General features: G+C 42.9%; 2 protein-coding genes across 4 annotated transcripts; both read left to right on the top strand.

Annotated features, from left to right (window-relative positions):
* Positions 1–13,357: 13,357 nt before the first annotated feature.
* ect2l (epithelial cell transforming 2 like) lies at positions 13,358–25,093 on the top strand. The gene is given in 20 exon segments (XM_028397507.1): positions 13,358–13,765; positions 20,531–20,586; positions 20,904–21,016; positions 21,084–21,246; positions 21,336–21,585; positions 21,653–21,806; positions 21,876–21,990; positions 22,074–22,239; positions 22,316–22,429; positions 22,504–22,596; positions 22,665–22,870; positions 22,945–23,055; positions 23,126–23,322; positions 23,393–23,540; positions 23,608–23,681; positions 23,771–23,927; positions 24,530–24,595; positions 24,675–24,763; positions 24,844–24,954; positions 24,956–25,093. Coding segments are annotated over 20 exon segments (2,619 nt in total). The 5' UTR covers positions 13,358–13,620; the 3' UTR covers positions 25,047–25,093.
* On the top strand, positions 18,314–20,267 carry ccdc28a (coiled-coil domain containing 28A). 3 transcript variants are annotated; one of them, XM_028397527.1, is made up of 7 exons: positions 18,314–18,498; positions 18,698–18,893; positions 18,983–19,158; positions 19,251–19,405; positions 19,661–19,683; positions 19,774–19,876; positions 19,949–20,267. In XM_028397527.1, exons 2-6 carry the CDS (start codon positions 18,730–18,732, stop codon positions 19,826–19,828), a joined length of 573 nt encoding a protein of 190 aa, XP_028253328.1. In that variant the 5' UTR covers positions 18,314–18,498; positions 18,698–18,729; the 3' UTR covers positions 19,829–19,876; positions 19,949–20,267. The 3 variants fall into 3 exon arrangements, with proteins under 3 accessions (XP_028253328.1, XP_028253337.1, XP_028253320.1); XM_028397536.1 differs by having other exon boundaries at positions 18,709–18,893; positions 19,774–20,267; XM_028397519.1 differs by having other exon boundaries at positions 19,774–20,267.
* Positions 25,094–25,726: the final 633 nt, after the last annotated feature.

The following is a 25,726-nucleotide window of genomic DNA, read 5'->3' as shown; positions in this document are numbered from 1 at the left end:
CTCTGATAAAGAATCTGTGTTTGAGTTTGGGATCTGTGCAGGATTCAGTGTGTGATCAGCATGACTGGCCTCTGGGAGAAAAAAAGAAACAGAAACAATTTAGATTAATGCAGATTTATCAATAAGAAAATTCTTTTAAAAAGCATCTAAAAACAAGAAAAATGTGATTTGATCATCACATGACAGAGGGATATTATATCTTTGTGAATGTGTGTGTGAGTGTGGGTTGATAAGGGGGGGGGCTGTGCTTGTTTGGGTTTGGGATCAGAGTCGAGACCGATGTGTGAACAGCACTCCATAAAGCACACAGATTATCAGGTCAACACACACACAGACATACTTACTGAACTGAATAACAGAGTCGCTACTGAACTGTCTCTCTCACACACACACACAAATGCACACACACACGCACAAAGATGCTGTAGAAAGACAAAAGTAGTTAAATAAGTATTAAATAAAAGCATTCAGGTTTAATTCCATTAGAATAGTTCAATAAATTGAAAAGTGAATATTTGTGTACAAAAATGTCGAAAAATATTAGCAGTTCCAAAAAAAAAAATCAAATTTGTCCAGCAAAGCTGGATAAACGTGGTGAGGGGACTCAGTGAACTTCTCATATCCCCACCTACTGGCCACATACGGCAATTACAGCACAGCACACGATTCAGCAGAACAATCCAACAGGCTTTGATACACAGTAAAAGAGGACAAAAATACCAGCAGGGAAGCACAGGAAATTAAGATAATGATTCATTAAAATGTAGATATGAACTTCATACCAAAGAGTGTCTTTGCTTTTAATGGTTTGTACTGAAAACAGGAACATTCGAGTTATTTTTATATATGGGTGATTAAGACATTGCACAGTTCAAAATTGCAGAAATAAACTACTGTTCTTTTAAGATTAGTGCAGAAAAATGCATTCGTATCCAGTCATAAAATGCATATGCAATACTGCCATTTGAGAGTCCTTTATGTCACACTCTGTGGCAATAATTGAACTAGCAACCCAAGAGATCTTCACATTGACTTATATGCAGAGGCGTGCTTCAATATTTGTGCTGAAAATATTAAATAGTATCACTGCAAACAAGTGATCTGCATGCACTGAACCAGGCTTGATTTGAATGGAAACTTGTATCCAGTGTGCATGATGTATTTGGTGTGTTTCTGTGGCTCCTATAAAACTTCCCACACTAATGGTTTAATTTTACAGTGTGTGTGTGTGTGTGATGGAGACAGATGGATGTAACGTTGGCACAGAATCAAACAACATTAACAAAGAGATCTGAACACACACACACACACACACAGACTGTTGTGCTTACTTGTACCACTGCCCAGTTAGGTGTTTATACAATAAACTGTAGTAGAGCTTAAGTGTGTGTGTGTGTCTGTGTGTGTGTGTGTGTGTGTGTGTGTGTGTGTCTACCCGAGGCACACCCGGGCCTTTTTGCCATCCTGTTATGTCAAACCTGCAGCTCTGTGATGACCACAGAGAGGCTCCCCTCTGTGAAACACACACACACACACACACACCGCTCTGCTGTGTGCATTTGTAATTTTATCGTGTGTATTTGTGTGTGCATTTTTAAAATTACCCAACAATCCAAACAGGTTTTCCTGTTGCCTCTTTCAGCCTCCGCGGAGGACAGAAGCAACAGCTGCAATTAGCCCTTTGTGGCTAAAACCAGTCTGATTAGACGTCTCGTTAGGCATCGTTAAGGCTTTTACTAACAGGGCGCATAGATAATGAGCCTGCCCACCGCACAACCAAGATACTAATCATAGGATAAAACGCCTACGCATTTAATTGGAGGCAGGAGCACAGAAGAGGAGAAAGGAGACACTTTACAGAGAGGCAGCAGGATTGTGAAAAACAAGGATTGAGTGGAGCAGGAGAAGAATAGAACATTGTAGCTAATGGATAAACTTTGGCATGATGATCAGATCACCAGTTTTGCCTTAAAACCTCTAATTCTAGTAAAATATGTGAATATATGTGAGGCAATATTTAGTAAAAGGACTGCAAATGTAGTCTTTTATTAGCTGATTAAATTTGGCAACGATAGAAGATTTACATTTTAAAACTTTTTCTTAAACATTTCTTCAACTAAATGACTGCATGCTTTTAATGCATCATAATAATCTTTTTTTCCATTTAGCTGAAAATTCTGTTTTAATTTTTTTTTTTTTCAATCATGAGGGTCACTCAGCATTCTCCTGTGAGTGACAATGAGAAGAGCCTGTGAACCCTGTGAAGCACCGCAGTGGCATTTGGAGTGGACACGCACATCCCCATACACAAACCACACACGCTGTCATTACCACCGCTACATCGAGCCAGAACTCCATCTCAAAGTGCACCAGATGTGTTCGCTTGTGCAATTATTCCAGCAAAGACATTGGCTCAGATGTATTTATATTTCTGTGTGTGTGTGCATACGGTCTTGTTGGAGCTGTAAAATGTCTTCCATTTGAGCTGATGGCTGACCTTCTAGCTCCTGCTTTTTCATGTTTAGCCTTTCGGTGTTCTCACCTTCCTTGCCAAGTCAACTGTAGCCTCTGCATCACTTTCTGTTTGTATTTGTTGATCGTCTCTGCATATTTCTCTCCCTCTCATCTCAATGTATAATTAATTTTTTGGGAGATATTTATTGTAGGACTGTGTATGCTATTTGATCACCTTATCCTCACACACACAAGCAGAATTTTTAGCAAACATTCCCTTTACTTCACGTGACAGCAGTGCCAGCTTTGTTTTGGTAAATTGCTGCAGTCATTTGCATACGTCTGTTCCATGCTTACAACTTCACATTGTTTTTAATCTGAAAAATATGCTAATGCTTTTGTGTGAGAAGGAGCATGTGTGTGTGCGATTGTGCTGTTACTCCACTTTGTGTTTGTGTGTCATGTGGCAGGCCTTGTAATAATAGCACAAGGTGAGGGGGACAGAGGTGAGAGCATGTGTCGAATTAATACTCTGTGCAACTATTAAGGCCATTTGCATTAGTCCATACGCAGCTGCTAGCTCAAGTGCTGCCCCGAGAACAGCTTCTCTCTGTTTCTACCTCAGTGATGTACATTCAGACAGGTTGTTTTGGAGTGCCGAAAGAGTAACGAGCGCTGCAAAGCATCGAATTTTGACCTGGCAATGTGATTAACTAGGAGACATTACCAGAGTGCCCCTGGGTGTTGGTGTGGGAAGGGCACCGATGTGACCTCTGTGTTAACTAGAGATTACAGTGTATTAGTCAGGGAAAACAACAATTTTCCTGCTGGCCCATCATCACCAAAGATGCATCTATTAGTAAGGATAAAGCATGAAAAAACAAGACTGTATTCCACATGTTTTAATTAAACATTTTCTTAAAAATAACTGATTTGCGCTAAAAAGATTCTTGGAAAAAAAAATCTGAATTTATCACTGCACCCAGGAAGCCCTGTCACACTCATGTGCGACAATAATATTGTAAAAAATACATACATACAGGTGCAATGAAATATAAGCACACAGTGACAGGAATGTAATGTAATAAAATGACAATATGTGTGTGTGTGACAGTGAAGTACAACAGTGTTGGCGTAACAGTATAACACATTAAGTAATGGGGAAAAACAAGTAATAAAACACTGTCAGACTCGTCACTTTGCTCTGAAAGTGTTGTCCGCGTCTGCTGGCCTTAACATCCGAACACGATAATGTTATGCAGAAAGGAGCTGGAGTGGCCACTAAAACAGTTGTCATGGTGACAGAGGCACTCAAACAGCACCTCGCACCGAAGGGAAGGTCATTGTAAACACAGTAGAGTCAAATTGGCAGATGTGCCACAACTCTCTGTCACTTTCCCCCCTCGTGGCTCTGAGACAAAAGAGGCCTCTGCTAGTCAAGGCTGAATAAGAAGTCCACACGCATCGTCATGCTAATGATATGATGAACATGACATGCAGTTATGGAGGAAAGAAAAAGTTGGTGTTGCACCTTTTTTTGTTGTTGGTTACTTTAGCATTGATGCTGCTCGCCACAGGCTTGCTGGTGTGACTGGCCTGGAGCCAGTGAGTGGAGCGCTCCACCCCCTCCTCCTCCTCCTCCTCATCCTCCTCTGTGAAGGCCTGGGAGGCATCTTAAACTGCAGTCATTACGCAGCCACTTGTGTAGGTGTTCTTGCAAGAAATCTTGTCAGGCAGATACCTGCTGTCCAATTAGCCAGGCAACACACACACTTACTCAAGGGGAAGAAGCGGCAAGTGCAATGTGCAATGTGTGTGTAAAGAAGTGTGTGTGTGTGCTAATAATGACCTGAGGCTCAACCTGCTGTTGAGAACAGTAACTTGTGACTCAATGCCTTTGTTCACCCCCGTAACATCTGGCTCTGACCGAAGGCTGTGGCTGTGTGTGTTTGAAATGCATTCAAGCCGAATGGGCCATTGCTCAAAGAGTGTGTGTGAGTGTGTGTGAGTACTGAGGCGAGTACAGCAAGGACTAAGGCGCGAGGAGTTGATCATCGTCATGGAAACCTCTGAGGGAAAAAGGCCTGGAAGCCCCTTCTGTCAGCTGGGCTCTGCAACGCTTCCCCTCGACTGCCTTCACACACACACACACATGAAGTCCCTCTGGAACACCAGATTAAGGTCTGAGTGAGTGTGAACAGAACAATACCCCAGTGTGTGTTTGCGGAGCCGTGGCTAATTGTGTTCATTTGCTGCTCAAGTTGAGACAGCTAGGACACTGGAGGGGTGTGTGTGTGTGTGTGTGTTAGTGAGAGAGAGAGAGAAAGAGAAAACAAGGATGGGAACAAGAAAGCGATAGGGGAGGATGGAACGAGGACAAATGAGCAAACGCACAAGTGTGCGTTTGTTTGCAAGGGGATGAGAAGTGCAATGTGAGGCCATGCAGGTAATCCTCATTATGATACGGAAGTGTTCATTTGTGAGGTGAGTGTGTGCTGATATGTGTGAGGTGAGATGAGTATTTAAGAGAGGAGCTCTATTTTCTCTTCATGCATCTGCCCCAGCAATGTGCGCATTACACACTAAGATGCACTCGCTCAGGTCCTTGGAAACACACACAAACACACATTTTAAAAACACATGCTCGCTGGCGGTTTCGCATGAATTCACAGCTCATGCTTGTGTACCACTTAAACCCCTATTTGCCTTCATCTTTGAACTACACACACTCGTGCCAACAAACAGAAAAGTTTTGTTCTGTTGAAACTCATTGAGGTGTGTTTGGATTTTCCTCAAAATATAGAGTGTAGTTGTCTTGCTCGACATATAGTTATATGTAGGAGAAAAGGCAAATTAGCACCATGGACAGAGCCAGAGGAGGCACAGGCTAGGGCTGTGTCCGAAATCACCCACCCACTCCCTACTTCCCGTATGATGAACTCATTGGTAAAACATTTTCGAACACTACCTCCTTAAAAACGTGCCAATCAGTTCAAACTTTTGAATTTAAACTTTCTTTGGCAAAGATGTGTCTCACGCCACTCACGGTGCTCAGGCCTTAAAAATAATAATCCTAAGGGTTCCTCCCTTTCTCACCGATCTTCGGTGCTCGGGCCCTAATTAAAGAGACAAACAGCAAGAGCCACTTAGAGCCACTTAAAGCCAAGGCTCCTTCCCACAGCGATACACTTCGCTTGAGCTACTGATGTCTACCTGCCACGGTGGGAGACAGGGAGAGTGCAAGAGAGAGGGAGAATGCGGGAGGAGGAAAAAGAGGAAAATGTGTCTGTTGTTTTGTGCAGCGCCTTTGTCCTCTATTAATGTGACAGTATTAACTTACTTAAAGCAGCACTAACTTTCAACTGTGTCAGGGGTGCAACCATATGGGCCATGTCACCTGATTCTACATAGTTTTAGAAGTGGCCCAAAGAAAGATGCTGACCTGGTCTGACTCTGCTCATATGGATGATCAGGTGTGATGCATTATGGGAGGATAATGGTGTGCAATTGAAGGGTCAGAGGGTTACCTGTGGCACAAAGGCTACGTTCAGACTGCAGGCTAAAGTGACCCAAATCTTACTTTTTTGCCCATATGTGACCTGTATCTGATATTGTCATAACAGTTTGAACAGCTCAATTCTGATTTTTTTATATCCGACCCAGGCCACTTTCATATTTTTTAGATTTTTTGATTTTGAAATACTTTAATAATCCTAGATAGGAAATTGCTTAAGGCTGCTGCCAATGACCAGCAGGTAAAGTGCCTTGCCCAAGGACACACAACATTGACAACCTGCTCTACCACTGAGCCACTGCTGCCCATATGCGGTCCTAAATCAGATATGTATCCGATTTTTTGCAATGAAGAATATATCCGACTTTTGCGTCAGTGAAAGGCGACAGACGTCACAATTCTGCGACATTGACACCGAGCGGTGTGGTTAGTAACAAGCGCCTGTTGCCAGGAAGTAGAGCCCAACTCCCATGCACTTGCTCACAGATGAGATGTCGACTCTCTTGTCGTGAAAGTTATAAAGAAAGGCGCTTGCAGATGTATTCAAAATTTCTCGTCATTATGAAATTATGAATGAAGTCACTGTCGCTAAAAGCAGTTACATCACTAACCCACACGCAGCTACTGCTCTCTTCCTTCTCAGCGTTCTTCTTAATATTATTTGAATGTAATTATGTTGGCTACGATCGGACATTAACATAAACAAAGCCACACAAGCACAAATGTGTGATTTCGTGTCCTCTTCTGCGCATGCGGGTCACTTCAAGGCCGCAGTCTGTTCACACAGGAGAGTGGCAGCAGTTGCATATTATCTTGTAAACAACAAAAAATCAGATTTCACCAAAAAATCCGAATTGGGCATTAAGACCTGCAGTCTGAACATAGCCAAAGATGAGGACATCTTACATCCTACAGTGTTATGGCATGAGGCAGGAAAGACTTCCTGTAATGGTCCTTAAGACAACAAAGCTGTCTGAGCCTTTTGGAAAAGTTGCTCCGTTGTCTGTCTAGTACAAAAAATTAACAACTTTATAGTAAAAAGTGTTTATATTAACTGAATATAATGCAGTTTTGTAAAAGCTGTCAATATTTGTTACCATTCAAAGAATGTAGAGCTCATAAAATACATATTTGGTACCGTAATTTCAAATTTTCATCTCTGGTTTTGAGGTGATTGTTTTCCTTTTTCATGAGGGACGGTGGTGTAGCTGTTTGTCTTTAAAAACAGAACAATAGAGGGCAATTGTTGGAGCAGTAGTCCCAGCGCGACCAAATATGAAACAGAGGCAAATCAATGGCAAATAATGTCATCTTAGAAGGTCATAACTGGACCTTTTGGCTTTGTCAATACATACACACACACACACACACCGTAATTACACCAACGTAGCGAAACGCACACAAGCGATCTGACATCTTTATAACATTTCTAATGATAAAACAGCGCACACACAAAGTGCAATAATAAACTTGCACACACTTTGTCTCTCTGTGCCTCCCCTCACATGTGAACTCTGCAGGTTACTAAGCGGTATTAAACCTCCCTGCCTGGCCACACTGTGGTTTCCATGACGCTAAGTGTCCCTCTCTCCTCTCTGCCCGGGGTGGGTGAAGGAGAAAATAAACAACTAAAGAGACAAACAGCAAGAGCCACTTAGAGCCACTTAAAGCCAAGGCTCCTTCCCACAGCGAAGCACTTCCCTAGAGCTACTGATGTCTGCCTGCCACGGTGGGAGACAGGGAGAGTGCAGGAGAGAGAGGGAGAGAGAGGAAAAGAATAGAGAGCAGGAAAAAGAGGAAAATGTGTCTGTTGTTTGGTGCTGCGCCTCCTGTAAGGCGAGGTGTCACCCTTATGAGCAGTGGCAGTTACATGTGGAGAGGAGACACTGATCTGAATGCTGCATTTACGACGAGCTGAGACACACACACTTCCCTGCTGTGGGCATATGATGCACCAACTTTACAACTGCTTCAACAGGAATTTGAAGCTAGTTTCTTAAATAGGCAGTTCATTTGATAGAAGAAGTCTGCCACCAGAGTCTGTCCTCCTCCTATTAATGTCACAGTACATGAATTTGCTGCCAAATAATTATCCACACTTGCTTCTTCATGTTATTTTTTTTTTTGACAGTCTATACAGATAATGACTGACTTCTTTATTCGTTTTTTGCGGACGTCTATCTCCTTGAGTCTTCTCATTGCTCTTAGTTCGTATCGTTTCTCCTATTCTTCCACTCTCAGCATTCAACTCTGTCTCCATTTGGCCTCCCCTGCTCCTTCCCTCTCGCTTTTTTTTTTTTTTTTTGGTCCCCCTGACTGCGAACCCAAAGGTCACCTCTCCCCTGAGAGCCCTGTTTACCTGAACCGCTCCCCTCTTTGTGACATTCACCTACTTGGAGATAGAAGGAGAATAGTGGAGGAACAAATTTAGCTATTCATGGCTCGGAGGTCACTTGCTTTACGGAACCTTTACAGACACAAGAAAAAAAAGTAAAATGCCAGTTTTTTCTGCCAAACGCTTTAAATCAATGCTACATGATGAGTCTACAATGGATCCTGGAATCCTTTACAACATCTTTCATGAGCAGCTTTTGGTGAAATGTGCACAATAAACCTTGTTTTGGCTCCAAAACTAAGTCGATACAAAAAAAAAATATTGATAGATACTCAATTTGCCCATAAGGAATTAAGAGACAATTTACAAATGATGCATTAATATCCTTCAAAGCCCTTTACTCGCTTCACATCCAAAGGGTTTTAAGAGACATGCAATGAAAAGTGGCCACTTTAAAGGATGCAGCCTTGAATAGGAGCTGATAGTTGAGTCACATATGTGTGTTCATTGCTGATTTATTGATGTTGTGCATCTTTTTTTAAGAAGTGGTGTCACTCTTTGAATACGCCTCAGATAATGCACACTCTGCACACACACACACACTCTCTAATCACCTCAGCAGCTTGCTGTGTGTGTGATGTGAGCGTGCATGCCTTCGCTGTCACTGTCATGCCCTGAACATTGTGTGTTTATGTTGAGTGTTATGCATGCTGATGGTGACCCAGACCCCCGCAGGGCCTCCCACCCCTCAGACCCTCCCCTCCCAGGGTGAGGGCAGCAGGATGGGGTCAAACAGACAAATCTACCTCCCTGCTCTGTGGAGGCCTGCCCAGGGCCATTAGTATCCATTACCAGGAGGCACAGACACGCCACAGCCTGTGGCGATTTTTTTTTTTCCCCACACACAAAGACCATGCGCATAAACAACTACACAATGGTGTAAATTTGCACAAGTAATGTTCATAAACATTAAACCCCTGAGAAATGGGGAGAAATAATTATAAGAGTTGTTTGTGTATCTTCTTCTTCTTCTTTTAGTGTAATGGCGGGTTTACTGGAATGAGGAAGTTACTCCTCGATTCCCTGCTCAGCGTGGGCGGAAACAAAAGCAATCGAACTCCGATCACCAGATTCAGTCTTTCAAAGGACACAGAATCAAACAAGACCACAGCTTCACACGTATTTTTATTTGTTTAATGTCATGAATACACATTTTACAGTAATTCTTAATATTGTAAACCTAATAATATTTATTAAAGCTCGTCTCAGGGACAATCAAGGATAACATCTTTTGATCTGTCACACAAACACACCTGACAGTGAATCAGGCCTCCAGCAGCTTGCGACAGAGGTCCTTACTTCAAACAGACATTCTCAGAGGGGATGACCTTCTGTGAGTCTGTGGGGTGTGTGTGTGGTGAGTGATGAGAGTTCAGAACAATCTGCACCTTACTAAACATGTCTCACTCACACATAAGTGATGCACAAACACACACCTATCTACCTAACAGATGCGAGCTAAATGGTCATGAATGTGCTGCTGGACAAGCAGGTTTTGTGGTTGGTAATGTGGTTTTAATAGAAACATCCGGAGCAGCAGTACAGTCCATCTGTCTCAGAGAGACATGCAGGGGTGTAATGGTCATTGCTGCATCCTTGGTTGCTCTCTGTTTAGTTCTTGGCTTTTGCAACTAGTGTGTGTGTGTGTGTGTGTGTGTGTGTGTGTGTGTGTGTCTGACATGTCATCTGTGGCTGGCTAACAAGCTTCACCCTCAACAGCCTATTATCTAGAGCATGGCAACTGGCCCATACCTGCAAGGTGTGTTTGTGTGCGTGTGTGATTCAGAGCGTGGCAGCTGTGTCATACCTGCAAGCGTCTTCGGGACCCTCTCCTCATCTGTAATGGAGCAGAAGAGGGGGATTGTGGGAGAGATGAAGGGCGAAACCGATATCTTCTGCCCCCCTCATGTCTTTTTTCCCCCCTTCCCGACACGGGAGGACGTTTTCTCTCGCCTCCTTAGAGGGCAGAGAGGAGATGGGGTGCCAGAGGCATTGCACACACACACACACACACACACACACACATAGATACAGTTGGACAGTTCAAGCACAGCTGCATGCAGGTATGCGTCCATTAATGAAGGCAAATGTTCAGGACAAGAATGTCAAGGACATTACTCATCAAGTCACTCTGAATATTAAAAAAGAAAAAAAATTGATTAATTATTGATTATTGAGACAATGGTCAATATATATGACTTCATATACAAAACAGGAAGACCATTCAGTGTTAATTGACATGGGCCAGATCCATTTTCAGGCTTGTGACATGCTATAGCTTGATTATGTCCCCCATCAGGAACTGAGCAGGATGAATGTGTCAGGCCTGATACATTGGCTGGTTTGTGGTAAGATTGGGCTATGTGACACATGGGCTGAATGTGGACTAGATTAATAATCAGCTTTGCCCTAGATGGGGGCTGGATCTGGTTTAATTGGTTCATTCTTGGTGAAGTGTTAACCACCGATGTGCTGTTTGGGCTGGATGAAAGTGTCAGGTGTGTAAGTGTAATAGCATTAATAGTTACATGTAAGTTAGTAGATTAAACCCACAAGGTAGCACCTCTCTCTTCTCTGCTATGTTTGTCTTTTTCCATCCCTCTGCTCCATCTCTCTTTCCTCTTTGCTCACTGTGACCAGAAGAAGTTCTTCTGCACTGGTGCCTCTCCATCCATCCTTCCAAGCAGAAAACCTGCACACACACACACACACACTTCCCATCTACCGCACACACCTCTAACGCACCACCACACACGTACTCACTCACCACCAGCCACACCAGCAGAGGCCTTAGGGCTCAGCCATCTGCTGCCCACCCATCCCATCTCCCCCCTTCTGTAGTACCCACCTTCCCAACATATGCAGCCCTTGCCCTGGGTAAGGTGGCAGGGGCACTGGCCCTGGCCACGGCCAAGAGATAGGGGTGAAGGAGCACGTATGTAGCCCAGACGGGTTGTGGGGGGGGGGGGGGGGGGGGGGGGGGGGGGGGGGGGGGGGGGGGGGTGGACAAATCAAGGATTAGATCGCTCTCTCCTTGAATCTCTACATCTATTTCTCGCTCTGTCTCACCCATATGGCCTGTTTCTTGCATGTTCACACCAGCTCAGTGACCACCAAGGTCGCACCCTGCAAAGGGCTTGTGAGGCCTCAAGCAAGGCAGCTTAGAACGAAGCAGAGAGAGGGAGACATTAGAAGGGGGGGGGGATTGATGGCGAGTGGTTGGCAGGTGTCACTGAGACACCTCCTTTTTTTGCACCCCTTTTTTTCTCCAATCCTTCATTTCCTGTGTCTATCTCTTCCCTCTGTTAAATCTTGCCTCAGGGCATTCTCCGCCACAAAAGGCAGCGTGGCACTTTCATCCTCCCATCATCCCTTCCATCCATCTAACCGACCCTCTGTCTTTTCCCCAGATAAGATGCGTGCATGTGCAAAAACAAGTGATATGACAGCAGCAGTGGACGTTTTGTTTCAACGCTAACATTAATTACATTGACTATTCCAAAAAAAGTCGTCCATATTTCATGAGCGCTCTTTTGCATGCACGGGCATTGCACCACTCTCCTATTCTCTTTAGTCTTCCGGTGCCTCTTTACACGTTCCAGGAAACCCAGCGCTCATGTCAGTATCAGGTTGGGTTAGAAATCCAACAGGGAATTGGGCCAAAAATACCTTGGAAACATGACAAAAGTGCAGCTGTGGTAGTTTCTGCAGTTGTCCAACTAAAGTCAGATTCGACAGTTCTAACTGCATCGGGTTAATTCTAATGTAAAAACAAAAGCCTTCCAGCTAAGAGAAGATAAGGCTAAGAGAAAGCAGGAGATAATTGTGTGTGTGTATGTGAGAGGGAATGCCTGTGTGTGCTGCTTCTGATGGATCAGTGATTAAATAAATCATGCTAACCTTTCCTGTAACCTTTCCCCCCCTCCCCAGCCCCCCCCCCCCCCCCCCCCACACACACATTAAAGACTCTCTTCGCCTCCCATCTCCCCCCTCCCCTCTTAAGTCCTTGTCCTCTTTCTTCATCTGTTTAACATAACTTGCACTTTTCTTTCCTCCTCTGCCTCCATCATTCCTCAGTCTTATGTTAAATAATATGTGTTTTGGGGCTTGGAAACAACTCTTTCGGAACAACTCTCACTCACTAGTTCACCACACAATCTGGAGATTGGAGGCCATTAACTCATCTTATTCTCCTATTTGTATCCAAATTATACATATATGAATGTAACCTACTGTAAGCTTTGGCACTTGTCTTATATTAGCATTAATCTGTGTGTGTGTTTTGCTGTGTATGTGATATTTAAGATCTGCAGGTTCAAACGGCTACCCTCACCACGCCTTGCCACTGAACTCACCGAGCGGTCGCTGAGACACCGACAACCCACGCACAAGTGTGTGTGGGCTGACTCCCCTGATCTCCTGCTCTAATACCCTGAGGACCTTTGGTTCCTTAACTATAGGAGGTCCTAAGCAACCAACCCCGCAACCCACATACGCATCCTCAGAGGATATCAAAGATTAGACATCAATCATTCTCACCTCTTGAAGTCTTGAAGAACGAGCACCTCACATGAAAGGTCAGGCTGACGCCTGGAGAGCGACGCCGCAAAATCGATATGCAGCGATGAAGGTGGTGAAGACAAAAGAGGTAGATTATGACATAAACAGAAGAAGAAAGAGCTGATATTTTTACTTTTTTTTAACTTTACTTCCAATATAAACTTTTTCAACTGAATTACAGTACCATTAAATGAACTACAATCAGTTTTCAACTTTTCCCCAACTTTTACTTTCAGATGCAAGAATAATAGAGCCTCCTTTATGCAGTTTTGTTATGCTGAACTTTGCTTGGCCTGACGTGCTGAATAGCTGATTGAGATAGGAACAGGCAGGCTTATCTCTGAGCGCTTGGTGTTTGGATATGTATGATGTCAGACCAGTTCTCATAATGCTTTCTAGGCTGCGTGTACAGATAAGCTTTGGGATCTGGAGAAGGTAGAGACATATGCAGGTAGCAAACAAGACACAATTGAAATTGGAGCAACAGAAAGGGCCAGGTTCTGTTTGTTGAAGTTTGTGTGTGTGTGTGTGTGTGTGTGTGTGTGTGTGTGTGTGTGTGTTCTTCTACGCTGAGCTCACCGTACTCCCTGAGCAGTGACCGGAGCAGAGAGACCCCCCCCCCTTCTCCCCCTCCAAGCATTTGGAAACTGGAACGAGGCGAGGAAAAAGAAAGGATGGATGGGAAAGAAAGAGAGCGATGCGATTGGGGAGGAAAAGGATGGAGCGCAAAGAAAGAGAGGACAGGAGAAGAGCGGAGGCAGAGACGGGCAGGAAGTGCAGCAGCACATGGAACGGCTCTAAACAGAAAGAACTGACAAACGAATGGAACCAAACGAAAGGAGGAGAAGTGTTGGATTGAGGGATGACAGAGAAGGCGAGCCACCTCTTCTTCTCCCTCTTCTCTTCTCATCCCTTCTCTTCCCTCCCCCGTGAGAATGTGTGTATTTTCTTCCTCGTCAGATCTGCTTGCGCTTTCATTCGCACACAAAGACGGGACGTAGACGTACCTGGCACAGGGGGCCGTGAAGGAGCTGGCAGAGGTGTGTGTGTGTGAGAAAGAGACAGATAAAGGCTTACCTGCCTGGCAGTGAAGGCCTGGTGGTTTGTCTGAGATGTCCCACTTAACACTGACACACACACACTTAACCCGCTCCAGTGTGGGCCGACTTCTTCTTTCACACATCTGCTTGTTGTGTGAATATTTAATTTGACCTCAGACCAACTTTTAAAGCACAGATCACCTGTGCAGTGATTATCACTGGTAGTTTTTTTAGTTGTTTGACTTTATAAATCACCCTCTAGTGGCAAATTGAGGAACTGCACCCGGTATGCTCTTCTACACTTTCATTGAGGTTGTGTGACCTCACCTTTTTGTCATGTGATGGGATAAAAAAAGGGAGGCAAAATGTTAATAATTATTTTATATATGATGTCACTTTCATTTTCTGTTTATTAAACAGCTTTTTAAAAAATTGGCAAAAAAAAGTCAAATTACTGCCCGACAGCTGCAGCTGCGGTTTGGGTTTTGAGTTAAAAAATAAATATGCCCATGCTAAAGAAATAGAAGGGGTCTGCACCGCAACACAAACAAACAATAAACAAGGAAGCAAACAAATTGATGCACACGCACACACAGAGTAATCGGCTATGCTGCAATTAGCTTGTTTTAAAGGAAACAAATAACAGTAATTTCAACAGAACAGCATCCATAACAATTCACCCCTGGAGGGGGATCAGCAATTTGAACACAGGCACACGCACTCATATATGTGCATGCAGTTATATTCAAATACAGACACACATCATCCACATGCATGCTCACACACACACACCTCCACTAAGTGTACTTGAGAGCAGCAGAGAGGGTCAGCTCAGTGTCTGAGTTATTACGCTACTTTGTTCTGCCTCAGTGGGAAGGCTGCACCCCACACACACACACACACACACTCACACATACACACAAAGAATTATTATCACCCATCAACACTCAAGGTGCAAATATAAAAGGGTTGGTTTGATAATGGATCGAAAGAGATGAATAAAAGAATGGGGGAAAAAAGGATAAATGGAGACAGAAAGTGTCTGGTCACTGTTTCTTTGCTTGTGTTCAGAAGTTTGCAGCTGGCTGGCAAAGACCGACTCCCTCTCTCCATCCACCCCCCACCTCGTCACCCCTCTTTCCCGTCCATCTATCCATCCCATTCCCTCTACTGGGTGCACAACAATGGTGTGAAACATCTGCAGCTACCAGGTAATTATGGCTGAGCCAAAACAGTGGGCAGTGCCATGCCGACGAGCTACGACACCCCGCAATTAGCCCTGCATCTCCATCTCCCCCCTCGCTCCGTCGCTCCCCCCGATGACCAGTGTGTGTTATCTCTCTGAAGAGACAGAGGAAAGTGGAGAGGGAAAAATAGACAGATGAGTGGTCTCGGAGGGACACAAGTGGCAGCGAAAAAGGACAGTCACACCACCAAAGAACTGTCTGAACGAGTCAGGTTTGATCACACTGAGCAGTAATTCTAGACAAATGTGTGTTTATTTTGCCTCTCTTCAACCTGTTTGTGATTTATTATTCATAAATAACATTTTACACACACAAAATGATGAGTTGCATTGAGGAAGAACGCACCTCTCTGTGCATAGCCAAAATCCCCCCCCCCCCCCCCCCCCTCCGCCCATCAGCGCTGTAGCTGCTGAACGTCTGGAACATATTCTCATGGAAACCTTGTAAAAATTTAGTTTGTTACCATCCACTCCCTGCATCTTCATTACACTGATTTGATTGGCAGGTGCATGAGCGTGCGTGCGTGTGTCCGCTTGTCTGTTTGCGATTTTTTTGCATGTGTGGGTGCGTTTTTATGATGTGTGCTTTTTTTTCTCTTCTTTTTCCAGGAGTCCCCGTCAGGACCCCTAGGCTTCCCTGTGCCTGTCTGCCAAAAACGTCTGCATCTCCTGGACCCCCTCGAGGCAGGGGACAGCCAAATGTCACTTGGACCCTCTACAGAGTGGTGAGAGGAGGACAGGAAGAGGCCAATGGGAGAGAGATGGAGGGAGGAGGAGGAGGAGGAGACGGGGAATAGCAGGGTGACCATGAGACTGGATGGAAGAAGAAACAAAATCACTTTACATAATATGCAAATGTAACCATATCAAACACTAATGACTCAATTATTACTTGGCAAGGCCTAATATGTGTTCTAATCAATGCTCAGTTATTGGCTGAAATCCTGGAGGAAGATTTTAGTTTTGTTATTTTCTTGCTGCTTAACTCTTTAGGTATTAATTAATTAATTGATTGTAGAGTAATACTCATGCCGGGGCTTCCTTTAGATATCATAAAAAATAAAGGTGAGTGAAAGTATTACGGATTTTTGTCCATTGCAGGAACTCAGGCAGATTGCACAGGCAATTGAGCCCTTCCAGGACTCACAACATGATTTTTGTCCTACCTGCCGTAGTTTATTTATAGTTCGATGGGGAACCAATGGGATGGATTTAACCCATTTAGCACTGTTCTCCACCCTTAGGTCAAGAAGTAAGAACTTTTTAGTCTCCCCAGAAAACGGCACTGAAACACGTCAGAGAGGACGTAAAAATGCAAAATGGCACGTTTAGTTCCTGCAGTGGAAAAGCTCCGTTTGTATAATTTGTGAATGAAATTGAAAGAACTCAAACTTGGAATTGTGTTTAACCCTTTGAACGCCATTTCCCAAAAATCTTTTCCGCACCACTAGTGACCAAAAAAAAAAAAATTTTTATTCTTAAAAATGTGACCTATTTGTTTGTTTTTGTAATGTTTTTTTTTCCCCTTTTACCCATCTCCCATTCATCTTTGCCCGTCCCACTCTTTGCTGTGTGTGTGTGTGTGTGTCCCTTGTTGCCTGTCCTTGTCTGGAGGACAAATGAATAACAAGGACACACACAACAATTACTCATACACCTGACTGATAAAGATATAAATCTCATTTAAAAAAAAAATCAAAAATATTAGTGTTTGTGAAGGAATATGAAAACATTTTATTCTGGGGTCACACTCTCTTGTAACCCTAGACTTAACATCCCAATACACACACACACTCATGCCAAGTGTCTTTTCCTTCATGCTTTTATTTCTGATTGATCCAATATTTCTGCATTGATTATGAGTTGAGAAAGATACCCACAAAATCCTGGGTACTTTTTTGTCTGTCTTCAGTAGAAATACAGTTAAAATATTGGAATAATGCTGCATTAGAAAGGCAGGTAACTTAGAATTAGCAGTAAGACTAGGTGTGTAATTAAACAAGTTGTCATTTATTTACTATCCGATGCATAATTCAAGAACGATGTGCAAAACCGGCTTTAACTCTCCAAACAAGCACCTACACTGCAATTACTGATGAGAGATAGGTAACGGCTGTGCGGACGCTAACAGTGTAAATGTTTTCATCTGCTATGTTTTATCCTGGTTCACCTCACGCAGCACACACACACACACTCACAAAGTGAGGGATGGGGTTGGGAAAAAAAAAATTGATCTGCCAGCATGAGTCCAGTTTTTGCAGCGTGCGGTTTTTCAAGCCTTCTCAAGAATTTGGGGGATTTATTTTCATATTTTGTCCAAATTCTGTCACATGATCTGTGATGAAAGGTTTAAAAAAAGAAGAAAGAAAATGTTTTTTCAGAGCTTAATTTGTGTTAATAAAATATTGACACTAATGAAGAATTACTTTTAGTTGCATATAATTGATAATGATAATCTGCAAATTGTCTTCTACACATCATGTGTGTGTATGGCTGTAAATACCAAATCAGAGATAGCAGTACACTTACAAATATTCAAACTGAGTGGATTTTTTCTTTGAGTGCAGAGAGAAGTGACAAAAATTCAGCTATTCAACAGAATGACTGGAACAGACCCCAAGACACAGAAAAACACTACTGATTCAATAGAAAATAAATTGATTTTTTAATGGAATTTAGTTAATCAGCTTTTCTGAATATAGTTTGTTTTTATGAAAGCACGCTCAGTTAAGTAAAGCCTACAAAGTATGTCTCAATATTCAATACTCAATTTATAACAGGAGATAGCTGTTAGACGTTCACTTATCACCACCTTGTGGTTATTTGCCGCTACTGCACCCAAGTCACGCTTCAGTTGAGGTATGTGAAGGGTATATTATTTAAATATAAAAGTTCAAACAAAATTTAACTACTGTAGTTATTATACAAAACAATTAAGTTAAAGTAAGGCATAGTATTGTAACAGATAAAACAGTTTATTATTTGTATTCGTAATATGTTTTACACATTTGAAAACGTTGCCAATTTATTAAAAAAAAAAATAGCGTAGTGTCGCCTCTCCATCTGTAGGTGGCGCTAAAAAGTGCCCAGTCTACCGACAGCAAGAGAAGAAGAAGAAGAAGAAGAAGAAGAAGAACTAGGCCCCATGCCTGTAGGCTTTTTGCGTCGCACCAAAACAGGAAGTTTTCAAGTTTTCAGCTGGGTTCGGCTAATCTGGGAGCTACCTTCGGTCATTGCTATGATTTAGGACATGGTTTGAACTTGTGGAGAAGTTTTCACTGCTGCACTTGTGAGTAAATATATTTATCGGCGTATGTTTGTGATATGTTACTTTTATGTGTTTAAATATTTACTGACGAGCTAGCTGAAGAGCTAACGTTAGCTTGGTCCCGAACCACAAGTTTTTTTGGCAGGTTGTTTTTGTATTGTTAGCTGCAGGATTGTGTTCTGACTCGGCGGTTCTTGTGCGTTTACATGTCTACCCTTGGCTGCTAATCAGTTAGCACCGTAACATGAAGTTATGGAAGAACGAAAGCTAAAGAGAAAGAGTCCCAGGACCACCACCAACACAGTGGCTCCGACTGGAGGCTCTGGCCGGAAGAACAGCACTTCCTCTGGTGGACGGCACACAGGCTACAGCCACAACATGGGCACTCACTCCAGCCAAAAAAGCAAGAATAGGAGGTAGTAATGAGGTGAACTGTAGTAATGAGTGTGTAGTCATATCTCATGATCAGTTAATACAGTCACCCCATCTGTGTGTTTTTGCATAGGGGAGTCAGAGATAAGCCCAAATATCCACTGGGTGGAAAAGCTAATCAGAACCAGGGCCAGGCAGCACCTATCATCCAGCACTCCTTTCTCACTGATGTATCAGACGTGCAGGAGATGGAGAACGGCCTGCTCAGTCTCCTTAACGACTTCCACTCAGGGAAACTACAGGCATTCGGTAATCCACACAGAAAGTAGCACTTCAGCAGAGGGCGCTTTAAGTAATACAAACAATCTTGTATAACAATGTGTGATTGTCCCTTTTTTTAGGCAATGAGTGTTCCATTGGTCAGATGGAGCATGTGAGAGAGATGCAGGAGAAGCTAGCACGCTTGCACTTTGACCTCTATGGAGAGGTGGATGAAATGCCTGAGGACCAGAGGAAGGTGGCCTGCGACACCAACATGGACAAGTTACTTCTTAATGTACGATTATTGTGAAAATATTTCGATTTTATCCAACAATTAACAGCAATACCTAGTATTATTAATTTATAAGATAAGATAAAACTGTATTAATCCTGAAGGAAATTTGTCCTGGATAAAGCTTTTCATTGATGTGAGGATCTAGCAGCTTATCCCTTAGCCACCTTAAGCCACCTTGGTGCATGTTAAACAGGATAAGGACTTGTACAATAATTGTATGATACACAATATCAAGTTTTTACTTTTTTTCCACAGCTTGAAGAACTCAGTTCTTCCATGTATCCTTTTCATATTGCTTGTAATTATCGTTGAAAGTGAATCTTAACAGACAACAGATTTTTTTTTTGTCCTTGACGCTTCTTCTCCAGTCAGAAACTTAATCTCACCGACACCCAAGAAATCCCGAGGACTGCAAGCATGTGATGATTTTCTTCACTTTTCTTTTTCATCTGGTCGAACAGTTTCTTTTTTTTTGCCTGCAGTGGATGCGGTGGGCTTCAGTGGGCTCTTTTCCCCCCTCTAAAGGCACAGTTCAACCCAAAATCAAAAACATCTATATATATATTTTATTTTTTTCATGTGGCGTGCAATGTTGTTAATTCACTGAACTGACTTCTCAAAGGCTCAGTAATCCAAACATTAATATCACAACATGCCTTAATTTAAATTAGTCATTTAATGATTTTTTGTGTGTGTTTGCCTTATTAGTTCTAAACAGTCTGTAGCTCATATTGACTCTTAGATTTTGAATCAGAAGCTGCTTTGATTGTAATTTGCTTGTTTGGGGTGTGTGGGTGTGAAACATTTTTTATTTTTGTTGGACTTAATAAATGTGATATCTAAGCACACAAATATAACATAACCAGAGTACATTTGTTTGTATTGTAAGTTTCAAAGTATGAGTTCTTATTCGTTAATCAGTCCTGTTGGAGGGATGGGCTGTGTGAGGGAATGAGCTCATCCCTTGTGTTGACGCGTCTCTTGGTTACGGGGCTGAAGAGCGCAGCGCAGCCTCCTACCGTGCGTTTCAAACAAACTTTACTCTCAAACTTTCCCGTTCTCTGTGCGTTCATGGAGACAAACCTTCACTCTGTGAAGAACCGCCGCAGATGCGCAACTTGCGCTCAGAAACACGCTTCAGCCGCTGGACTCCGCTCAACAACAAGCAGAGCAACCTGCAGGTCAGTCACCGATGGCCTCTTGGAGTACTTGATTGTACTTAATTAACCTGATTTGTATCGGTGGTTAGTGCTCTCCGAACGCGCACATTTACACACGGGTAAATAAATGGTTTTGTGCTTTACACACCGTTTTACTCACTTTAAGTTCAATTTAAAAGACACAAACCCCTTCTTCCTTGATTAAATTATCTCACACAGCCAGGATTTTATTATATTTTACTGCTTAGATGTGATGTCATGTTTTTAAATTGTACCTCTTGGCACAAAAGCTAAGATTAGCGCATGTTTGTTGGTGTCTTTTCTTGGTTTCCGTCCAGTTGTTTGCGGAGAGGATGAACCTCCTGCTACACTGGTTTGATCTCTGGTCTGACAAGCAGAGGAAACACCTGCTGCACCATCTCTTCACATGCTGCTCCCAGTCACAGCTCAAGTAAGATTCTTTCTAAAAAAATTTTCACCATCTAAAGCATTATTTTCACCATGGACAATCTTAACAGGTACTGCAGGGATTTGCTGGTGGAGACTCTTCCTCTGACTCGGGTGGACTTCACAGCTGTCCTGCCTTGCTTTCTGTCCCTGTATGTGATGTTGTTTCTGTCTCCTTGTGAGCTCTGTAGTGCTGCGCAAGTCAGCTGGCACTGGAGGGTCTTGGCTGAGCAGGTGAGATACGCCAGCAAGAGGAAGTTTTGAATTTTAGTTTAAATAAAAGTAAAACCTCCTCGTCCTCTTGCTGCTGCTCCTTTGTCCAGGACTGTCTGTGGGCAGGCCGATGCGTCAAAAGAGGCTGGTTCCTTCCCTACACTGCTGGAGAGAAAGAGTTTGGAGCGTGGAAGACTCACTATGTCTCCTGTGCGTCTACTCTGGACTGGCTCACTCCACAAGAGGCGGCAGAGCAGTGTGGCACCCTCAACCAACAATGCACAGAGGAGGAGGAGGAAGAGAGGAGGAAGGAGAGGAGGATGAGGCAGAAAATCAGGGACCTGCTTCGAGAGGAGAAGAGTAAGTGGACAGGTTTTGTTTCGTTTGTGATCCAGTGATGTGTGTTTACATCTGTGATACTTTGCAGGAGCTTCTCTGAGAACAAGGAGACTGTGGGGAGCTGGAGGTGCCCAGACAGTGAGGCCCGGCTCTGGGATAACATTCGCCTGCTTGCCCTCCCTCTCTTGGCCCCTGAGGTCTTCCATGAGCCTGGAGAGAGTCCAGACTTCCAGTCAGAGCAGGTGATGCACCGACACTTTAGAGACACAAGAAAACAAATATGTGGTTTTAACAAGTTGATTTTCTTACAGTGAGAGTCTGGACAAAGACCAAGTGTCTTGCTTCATCTCTGCACCAGCACTGCCACACTCTGCTGTTCATCGCACCCTCCTCCTCCTCATATCCAACAGAATTCCTGCCTAAGAGGTCAGTGCTGCCCCTCTTCTGATGGCAGTGTCAATAAAAAAACTAAAAAACAATCTCTTTCTGTTCTCCTTGTCTCGATCCAGCTGGTGCTGAGCGGCGTCAAGGCTGGTGTGACTGTGGTTCTCTATGACCACAGAGGGACCCTTTCAGCTCTGCTAAAGCAGGCAGAGAGAGCCATTTCTGGGGAGTTGGCTCAGAGATTTGGCCTGCTAGCTCCTGGTGGATCAGAGGAAATCCTCCAGCTTCACAGTGAGGAAACAAAGCGAGGCTGAAGTGACATCACACACAAGATGTGTTCTCTAATCCACTTCTTTGACCTTCTTAGGACACGGCCTATCAGAGAGGACTCTGCTGAACCCTGATTATAGAAAATTCTGGGAAAAAGTGTGTGGTTTGGTAGCAGCAGCTCAGGAAGGAGGAGGCATCGACATCTTTTCTGGTACCAGAAATTAAGACACACATCTCTCCTCTGATCTGTATTGTCTTACTGACATCAGCTCATTGTTCTCTCAGAGTCAGGAGTGGCTCTCATTTAAGCCATGTCCAAGCTGACAGGTCTGGAGGTTCAGGCACCAATGGGTCTTGCAAATGGAAGTTTCCAGAACAGTAAGTACCACCACTAATCAGATTTTTAAAGCCTTTAATGTAAAAAAAAAAACAATGATGTCTTTCAGTCCTCAGTGAGTGGTCTGATGGCGGTGTGTGTACTGGACGCACGGACCTGCAGCCTGCTGCTCCAGCGCTGCAGTACATGTCTGAAAGCGTCCTGCACAGCTGGTGCACACAGGCTCAGTGGATGGAGGAGGCCCTCGTTTGTGGGTCCAGAGATCTGAGCGAAGCTCTGACCGAAGGGCTCACAGCTCTTACACAACAGGAAGAGGTTGGTATGATAATCACAACATGTGAAGAAGCCATGTGTGTGTGTTTTATTTATCTCTGCTGTCACACCTTCAGACCAGACCTGTGAAGTTTCTTTCCATGTTCCTGACAAGATGGAGTCAGGAGAAGGATGGAGAAGAGGCGAAGAAGGCTGCAGGGTTCAGTTCAGTGCCTGATCAGCCGCAGGTGTGTGTTTTCACTCTTTGATTTACAGAAAGCTCAACCAGAATATAATTTGTTTTCCTTCTTCTTTAAGGCTGCATTAGATTGGAGGGGTACTGTTGTGAGAGAGCTGCACCACAGCGAGCGTCTGTATCTGTGCAGACTGAGCTCCGTTGTGAAGGTGTACCAGGAGCCTCTTACAGCCACTCTGAACTCAAACAGAGCCATCCTCAGCTATGCAGACATCCAAATCATCCTCAGCCCCGTGTCCCTCATACTGGATCTGAACAGGTACCCATACATTTAAAGTAGTAGTAAAGTGTATCATCGGGCAGATCTGACTGCCGCTGTGTGTTTACAGGGCGTTTGAGGCGGATCTGCAGGCTAGGCTGCAGCGGTGGGGGGTGGAGCAGTGTGTTGGAGACGTGTTCGTGAAGCTGTGCTCCAAACTCCGAGTCTACGCTGACTACCTCAAAAACTACACCACCGCACTGCTCTCTGTGGATAAGGTGAAGACAGAGAACAGTGCACTGTACAGCACTCTGAAAGTGTGTTAAGTGTGTGTGTGTGTGTCAGTGCAGGGAGGCTAAGCCAGCTTTTCGTGCTTTCCTGAAGAGAACAGACAGAACTCTTGCAACACATATGCTGAGGTATTTAAAAAAGAAAAAAAAAAATTAAAAGTGATTGTTATGTTATTGTAGGCCACAAACTTATCAGTTGCTGTTGATTTGCACTGAAGCCTACAGGAGCTGCTGGTGTGTCCCATGTGGAGAATCCAGGAGTACATCACCCTGCTCCAAGCTCTGTCCCTGCACACACACCCAGGTCACCCTGACCACACACACCTCCGCTCTGCCAGTAACACACTTATGTGATTCAGAGAGTTCATACAAAAGGTAAAACACACACATATATATATATATATATATATATATATATATATATATATATATATATATATATATATATACGTATATATATGTATACATATATATATATATATATACATATATATATGTATGTATGTATACATATATATATATACATATATATATATATGTATGTATACATATATATATATATACATATATATATATATATGTATATATATGTATATATACATATATACGTATATGTATACGTATATATATACATATATATATGTGTATATATACATATATATACGTATATATGTATATATATATATGTATATATATACATATATATATATACATATATACATATATATATACATATATATATATATATGTATATACATGCGTGTGTTTTATATATATATATACATATACGTATATATATATATATATACATATATATATATACGTATATATACATATATATATATATACGTATATATACGTATATATATATATATATATATATATATATATATATATATATATATATATATATATATATATATATATATATATATACATACAGCTTCATTCTGGTGTTTTATGGCGTGTGTTTTCAGTTAAAGCAGAACTCAGAGGCAGATCAGCTAATAGAAGCGACGCAGAAAATGATCCAAGGATGTCCGGTACAAATATAATAATATAAAAAAAATATTCTTCACAAGCATGAAAAACACTTTTAATTTGAATATTGTGTGTGTGTAGAGCCTCAGTGAAGGAAACAGGCACCTGATAGTCACTCAGGATGCAGCACTGCTCAGGAGTCCTGATGACCAGATTCCAGATTGTCTCAGGTAAATATCATCAACTTTAACAACATAAACTGAACACTGCTGCAGTCTGAGGTGTGGATTCTGTGTGTGTTTACACTCAGAACATTTGAGCATGTCTCCGACGTGGGTCTGTTCCTGTTTAACGATGCTTTGGTGCTGACGCGTCGAAACGTGCATCACGCACCTTTCACCGTAACCCATCACAGCACGCACGTGGGTTTGTGCGACAGAAAATGAGGAAGAGAAGAAGCACTTCCTGTCTGCGCTGCACGCTATAAACTCCGCTCTGACGGAACTTCAGTGAGGACATTAGAAGGTTTGGACACCACTGTTGTTAGTTATTCATGTGAAGAGACACATAAAAGTATTACTATGATTATATAGGTATAAAAAATCTTTATTGATAACCATAAAATAACACAAATGTCCCATTTTGTGATGAACGAATAAGCTGCATTACAACACTTATGTAAATTATTGCCACTGTAGTTAAAAAATATGTTTTTCTTTATCAACAGATAAAGTCTACGACTACACAATACAAATAAACATGACTTTCAACACACACTCTGTTCTAATGTGTTTCAAGTAACTTCCTCACACTATTACTTTATTAATGATTGAACGAACTACACTCTAAGAGCACCACAGATGGATTTGGTAAGAGTGAGATGATGTCATCACAGTCTGCGGTTCATGAGATTGGGGTTGTTGTTGCTGTTGCTGTGATGCGGTGTAGTTGTTCCATGCACTGGCTGCGTCTTGCTCTGCAGGGTCGCAGCCATACCTTTCTGGGAGCTACATCCCTTCGGTTTGGGGATCCTTGTAGGTCCCGGACGTCCTCGGAATGCTTCTAGAGGTATCTGTGTGGCGAGATGGAAGGAAAGGGTGAGGGGTGGGGGGGGGGGATGGAGTGCACTACCTGAAAAAGCCCACTAGATGGACACACTGCTGTACTTTTACTCTTTACCTGAAAAGAATATG

This window comes from Parambassis ranga, chromosome 2, assembly GCF_900634625.1.
Source record: "Parambassis ranga chromosome 2, fParRan2.1, whole genome shotgun sequence".
In the NCBI taxonomy this organism is placed as follows: Eukaryota; Metazoa; Chordata; class Actinopteri; family Ambassidae; genus Parambassis; species Parambassis ranga.
The sequence above is the reverse complement of the archived record's forward strand: the minus strand, read 5'-3'. Positions and strand labels throughout refer to the sequence as shown.